Source organism: Psammomys obesus, unplaced genomic scaffold (genome assembly GCF_907164565.1).
Source record: "Psammomys obesus unplaced genomic scaffold, mPsaObe1.curated_primary_1811, whole genome shotgun sequence".
NCBI classification, from domain to species: domain Eukaryota; kingdom Metazoa; phylum Chordata; class Mammalia; order Rodentia; family Muridae; genus Psammomys; species Psammomys obesus.
In genome coordinates, this window is record NW_026585689.1 from 6,213,681 (window position 1) to 6,221,012 (window position 7,332).

Sequence of the window (7,332 nt, forward strand, 5' to 3'; positions counted from 1 at the left end):
TGGGGTTACAGCTGTGTGTGACACATTCTGTATCACTGTAAAGTAGACCCTGCTGGCAATTTTGTTGGCTGCTTCCCTGACAGACTGTAAAGTCACCCATCCCCCTAACTCTTTCTCCGTTTATAAGTTTATAACCATTTTCCTCCTCTTTATTATTTCTAATATGTGGAATCTGAAAATGGACAGAAGTTACCAGTGGAACACAGATACTACCTGTATCGGTTTGAGTAAAAATGACTCCTGCAGGCACATATGTTTAAAAGTTTGCTCCTCAGTTGGTGAAACTCTTTGGGAAGGATTAGGAAGTGTGGCCTTGTTAGAGAAGGTATATCACTGAGGTTGGACTTGGAGGTTTCAAAAGCCCACACCATCCCCAGTGTCTGTCCGTCTCCACCTTTTGTTTGTCAATTTCAGATGTGAGCTCTCAGCTGTTGTTCCAGCGCCATGCCTACCTGCTGCCATACACCCTGCCACACTGGTCATGGACCTTACTACCCCCTGAAACCATGAGTCACAGATTAAATACCTTCTTTTTATAAGCTCATGGTGGTCTAACCCAGCAGAAGCGAAGTGTCTAAGAAACCAGCTGGCCTCACTCCACAGTGAGTTCACTATCCGTCCTTAGTGTGGTACAGAGCGCTCACACCGTTCTTCCCGAGAAGAGCAAGGAATGCGTACTGTTCGTTTCATTTTGAGTTTTTTCCAAATGTCTCATTTCGAGTTCTTTCAAGTTTTTACAGGTTAAGGCCCCTGGGAGCTTGACTGTGGAAACTGAGGGAAAGGCTATATAGATTTTATACCTTGTACTTTATATGACCTTTTGCTTATGATTTAAATGGGGCCAGTGCTAGAGATAATTCAAAATAGAGAACATTAGCTACCTGTGCTTAAACCATAAACCATGTGTGAATGTTTGAGTATGAATATAAACATTGCCATTGTGTATAACTTCTGAATAACATTCTGCACTTCTTAGTTATGCTCACAAATTAATGCAATAAATAAAGACTAAAATAACAGTTGGAAGCAAAGAAAATACACACACATAGAATATTTTATTTTATTCTATGTGCTTAAAAAATTTACCACTATTCATTAATTCTCATGCATTTAGAGAAAAATATTGACTTTCCGAGTTCTTCTCATCTCCTTATTATAATACAAGCATCTCCCTTGTTCAAATAAAAAATTCATTAAGTAGAGATCTTGCTAGAAGTATCATAAGACGACTTTGATTATCGCTGTATTGTTAGAACTCTCATTAGGTATTGGAAGCTTTTCTCCTGCTCCATTTTTATAATAACATGCCTGGACTTGAGCTCCTTACCAGATGTTTTGCCATTTCCATAATAATGGGTCTTATTAAAGGTTCTTCTAAAGTCATTCTTTAAAGGTGTGGATAAAATGAAAAGTGACTAGAATGGGATGAGGCCTCCCTCATTATTAGCAATTGCTGAGCAAGAGGCAGGGAATTTTAAATGTCTCTCATCTTTGACTTGTTCTGTGAAGATTTTCTGTTAAAGTCACAAATGTGGATCCCACTTTCTGTAGGGTACCCACTAGCATTGTTTCTTAAGTAATAAAACAGAGAGCAGATGTTGTTAGAGAAATAAAGAGTAGCTAAAGCAAATAACTAGGGAACAGTTGGTAGGTATAAATACGTGAAACAATCCACTGTGTTTCTGACATTGCTAGGGTCCCTAAGCCCCCTCCTGTAGAAGTTGTGCTCAACAACTCCATGTCTCAACACAGGGCACACATTAGACACATAATGTGATGAGGTGATCCTGGAGACAGAAATCAAGGCTTGTGGATTCTAAAAGGAGCTGAAACAAAAAAGTATGGGTTATCCCAAAGTTCTGAGGGCAAGGACAATATTAAATGTAACACAGACCTGGAATCATGATAAAGAAATGATATATTACTAACCTCCCTTAACTTGAAAGAATGGTCCATTCTCCCCGGTGTGAATGGTTTTGGCTATCCTATAATAAATTCTGCGTGTTAGTGCCACACACATGAGTTAATTTCTCAGTGAGTTCTTCTATTACATCTACTGTAATGGAAAAGCTGTATAAGCTTTCTTTGAAGGTCTAATATTAGCCAGGTGGCACTGGTGCACTCCTTTAATCTCAGCAGTTCAGGAGGTAGAGGCAGGATGATTTCTGTGAGTTCAAGGCCAGCCTGGTCTACAGAATGAGTTCCAGGACAGGCAGCGATACACAGAGAAAAGTGTCTCAAAAAAAAAAAAATTCTAATGTTCTTTATCATATCAAACTTAATAATAGCAAACAGTGAGCTCAGTACAAGTCCCCACAGCAGCAGAATGATTATTAAATGCCAGTATTTCCGTCAAAGGTGACTTCAGGACTGTATTCTGAGATAGTCTTTAATGGCTGCTAAATTCTCTTGGCATATTCCTAACCAGTATAGAGCAGACAGCTTTGGTAAATAACAACCATCAATACCTATTTGTAGGGATTAATTCAGAGTTTACAGAGTGAAAGTATATTGTCTACATTGGAGAGCTAACACATGAAATAAATAGAAAATTGAAAAGATGTGTGGAAACTCTCACCATATCCAGTAAAATATTATTGATCAACAAGAGCTGTTCCATGTGCATACTTCTAAACATGAACTCCTAAACTACTTTAACATTATAATTAGAGATTTCTGTCTTTTAGACTCTGTCGCAAAAAACTAAATAATCATAGAAAAGTAAGTTCTAAATTCAGTTTTATATTAATCAGTGTTAGTAAGAGCAAATAATACACCAAGTGTTTCTGTTTTAACGTATATGTGTAGCACAATACTCTTAATCTATTCTTGTGATGTTTAAGGTTATTTGAACACTGTTAAGGAAGCTATATTAAGAGGAGTGTTTTTGTTTGTTTATTTTGGTTGAAGTGAAACCTTGTAGATAAGCAGTAGGAGAAAGATGCACAGGCTTTATCGGCTGTACCACGCAGCTTTTTTCCTATTCATTTTTAATTAACATGTTATTTCATACTGTCCTCAATATGACAACTTTGGTTGGCACATGAATTTCTAGCTGCCTAGCCCCGGTGTGTTACCAGTTCCTGACATCTCCTTGGCGGGCAGCCCGTGGCCCTCTGCTTCATTAAGTCATTGTGAGGCCATTTCAGACAGTAGCTATCCTCTGCCCTGTCCTATGGCCTGCTAAAATGAACTCATACTATTAGATACATTTTCATATCCATTACCAAACACCCTTCTACCTCCCCTTCCTACCCTCTAGGGCCCACTATTCTGCTCTCCTGGGGATGAGCTATTTTCACTTTCACATAGAGAATGTGTTACAGCATCTGTCTTTTACTGCCTGTCTTGGATAGTAGGAGCTTCCGTGTATGTGAGCCCAGATTCAGTAAGTCATTCTTCTTTACCCCTGAATATTACTCCACATTCTGTACCCATCTGTAGACACACTGCTGTCATATCCTGGCCTCTTTGACTAGCTCTGTTGAACTTAGGGGAGGACAGGGAACTCCTATATGTAATAGTACCGTACCTTTGGCTGCTTACCTCGTGGCCCCTCAATTGATCTTCGTCAGTGCTTTGCAAAGGGGATCTAATTCCCCAGCCCCTTCGTGTAGCCTGTGCAGTGACTCCCAGAGAAGATGGAGACTTGAGGCAGCATAGGATCTTGACTGCTGACGGCACAAGTGCAGACCTTCCGGGATTTGCCGAACGGCCCGTAAAGGAGCTCTTCTTTCACCCAGAGCATTTCTTTTTCATATGACAGCTTAAGAAAAGAGAAAATGTTTGCTCTAAATGTGTGTATTTTGCATGTCTAGTTCTTTTAAGGCTGACCTGATCCCGGGGTTTTCCATGAGCAACATGCAGTGAGTGCACGGTGTATGGAATAAAGAAGTTCAGTGTAGAAATCGTCTCTTTCCGGAGGTAGCCCAGAGGGATGATCACTGCTGCATTGTGTGACTGTGGTCTCCTCCCAGGATACCGAGCTATTGTGGAAAGGAAGCCTCCATTAGATTGTGCTGCACTCCAATGTGCTTTTATCTGACGCCCTCCCTCCAATGTGGGAGGAAAAACTTTAAGTCTGTTCCTTTCATAAACCTCCCCTCCAGGGCCACGTTGAGACCTCCAGATCTATTATTCAGTGTTTCTTTTAACAAGTATGCAGGCCAGCCCTGCTGTACACCCCAGCAAGGACAGGAATCTGTCCCCTTTACAAACAGATTCCCAGCAAGCTCTCTGCTTTTCTCCTAGTGCACTGACAGGCAGAACTCACCAGTCACGTCGCCAGGATCCTCCCCACTTGCCCAGAGAAGAAAGCCTCAGCCAGACCCACTCCAGATCCCCCACCTCAGCCTGCCCCCAGTACCTCCCCGCCTGGATCTCATTCAGAAAGGCATCGTGCGCTCACCCTGTGGCAGCCCCACAGGCTCCCCAAAGGTGAGTCAGTGCCCTCAGGAACACAGAAGACAACTCTCCAGGTCTTCCATGTGCCATCATGTTCTTAGGCTTTTAACTGTTTCGGAACCACTGTGGTAAGTTTCTCATTTTGTTTATGGCAAGCCTGCTGCTATTTCCCTTGCTTCATTGCTATAAAATTCCTATAAATGTTACATAATTACTCAGAGCATGTCTGTAGACCCCTGATTTGCTAAAATAAATAGCAGTGTAAGGTGTAGTATTCTGTAAAATGGATTTAAAAGGTCATCATATGCATTACAGTAATTTGCATATTGTAATCAAATGTTGTTTACACTTATTTTCATAATGTCTTGACAAGAATAATGCAAGGGGAGTATATTTGCATAAGGGCTCGGGGCGTGATGCATTATCACCCATGTTCCAGGTGACTCAGAAAACAGAATCATACGTACTTTCTTTAAACCTAGGGAATTAATTACAACAAATTACAATATTTGCACAGTAATTATTTCACTGTTAAATATTAAGGGCATAATTTTAACTTAAGCCTACTGTTCATTTTAGTTTTATGTGTATTTTTTAAAAATTTAATAATAAGAGCATATTTTTGCTTTATTAAATGTAAATTTATAAAAACTAAAGTACCATTGGCTAATAACGCATACTGTCTAGGATTGCTAAGGAGTACAATACATTTAACAACATTTCCTTCTCTTACATGGTCCAGGATAGAACTTTGAACTATGTAGACATATGACAAATTCTTGTTCTTTGACATTATCTAATGTGAAAAGCATAAAGCATTTACTAAATAAACGTTTAAATAAAAACTAAAAACTCTAAGACACATGTGAATTCCCCTTGGGAGTACCTATGTTCATATTGTCCTTTCACAGTTAAACTGACAGATATTCCTTTTTGTTTTTTGTTTGTTTGTTTGTTTGTTTCTTGTTTTTCTCCATTTTAAGAGACCAGAAAGTTGTGGTTCTGTCAGCAATTGCTCTGCCATTTAGATTTTCACTGTTCTTGTAATACTGTTAGAACAGCCAAAGCAAATGACCCATGTGCCTTCCATTGAACTGCAAGGAGGAAAACAAGAAAGAATTTTAAAACTTTAAATATTTCAAATCATTTCTCTTTTAAAGGTGAAGAAGCAATGGAAACCGTATTATAGGTTTTTCTCTGTCTCTTGAATCACAGAAATTTACAATAAAGTAGTCATTGCTGTGCTACTGTGATAATACCCAAAGCATATAATTTTAACTTTCTACTTCTTTCCTATATGATTTCTAGAACTTTTTCATCTATATTGTCATTTGTTCAAAATTCTTATTGTGGTACATTAATGTAAACTTTTCATTAATTTTTAAATTTTTTATTAGTAATAAAAGAAGCTTATTAGGGAACCCACTTGGAGATTGAGTCTATGGGCTACATCTGGGCTGGGGCTTTATGTCCTCTCCATGCATGGTCCTTGGTTTGGGTATCAGTCCATGCAGGGGCCCCAGACCCCAGTTTTGTTGTTGTTGTTGTTCTTTGTTTTTGTTTTGTTTTGTTTTTTGGCTTTCTTGGTCTCCTTTTGGAGCTCCTGTCACCTACAGGTCTTTCTATCTCCCCTTCTTTCATAAGATTTGCTGCACTCTGCCCAAAGTTTGGCTTTGACTCTCAGCCTCTACTTTGATACCTCCATCAGTAAAGTCTTTCACAGGCCGTCTGTGGTAGGCTCCTGTCGTGTGCTCTGTCTTCTTCTGCTTCCGATGTCTACTGCATTTACCTTTCTGAATGAGGATTGAGCATCTTCCCTAGGGTCTTCCTTGTTGTTTAGTTTCTTTAGCAGTACAGATTTTAGTATATTTACCCTATATTATATGTCTAATAACCACTTATGAGTACTCATAGTATATACTTATGGGTATATACCATGTGTGTCTTTCTGCTTCTGGGTACCTCACTCAAGATGATCTTTTCTAGTTCCCACCATTTGCCTGAAAATTTCATGATTTCCTTGTTTTTAATAGATGAGTAGTATTCCATTGTGTAAATGCACCACAATTTCTGTATCCATTCCTCCATTGAGGGACATCTAAGTTGTTTCCAGATTCTGGCTGTTACGAATAGAGCTGCTATGAACATGGTTAAGTAAATGTCCTTGTTGAGCATATTTTGAATATATGTCTAGGAGCGGTATAGCTGGATCTTGAAGTAGCACTATTCTAATTTTTTTAAGATTGAGCCAGATTGATTTCCAAAGTGGTTGTACAAGTTTACATTCCCACCAGCAATGGAGGAGAGTTCCCCTTTCTCCACAATCTCTCCACATGTGTTGTCACTTGACTTTTTGATCTTAGCCATTCTGATGAGTGTGTAAGGTAAAATCTCAGGGTTATTTTGATTTGCATCTCCCTGATGACTACATAGAAAGACCTGGAGGTGACAGGAGCTCAAAAAGGAGACCAACAGAGAAACAAAAAAAGAAAAGAAAAAAGAAAGTGGGCCCTGGGGACCTTGCAGAGACTGATACCCCAACCAAGGTCCATGCATGGAGAGGACCTGCTCAGATATAGCCCATAGACTCAGTCTCCAAGTGGGTTCTCTAGTAAGAGGAGCAGGGGATGTCTCTGACATGAACTCAGTGGCAGGCTCTATGATCACCTCCCCTGGGGGGTACAGTCGTGCCAGGCCACAGAGAAAGATGATGTAGCCAGCCCTGATGAGACCTGAGAGATTAGGGTCAGATAGTAGGGGAGGAGGTCCTCCCTTATCAGGGGACTAGGAGAAGGGCATAGTGATAGAAGAGGAAAGAAGGGTAAGATTGGGAAGAGATGAGGAAGGGACCACAGCCATGATACAAAGTGAATAAATTGAAATAGATAGATAGATAGATAGATAGATAGATAGATAGATAGATAGATA

The 7,332-nt window shown here is 39.7% G+C and overlaps 1 protein-coding gene across 1 annotated transcript in view; it reads left to right on the top strand.

Annotated features, from left to right (window-relative positions):
- Positions 1-7,332, top strand: part of Cblb (Cbl proto-oncogene B) — a 201,183-nt gene that overhangs the window by 146,916 nt on the left and 46,935 nt on the right. Inside the window, exon 11 of the mRNA XM_055593944.1 lies at positions 4,252-4,437. Coding sequence (XP_055449919.1) covers positions 4,252-4,437 — 186 coding nt within the window. The remainder of the gene's footprint in view (positions 1-4,251; positions 4,438-7,332) is intronic.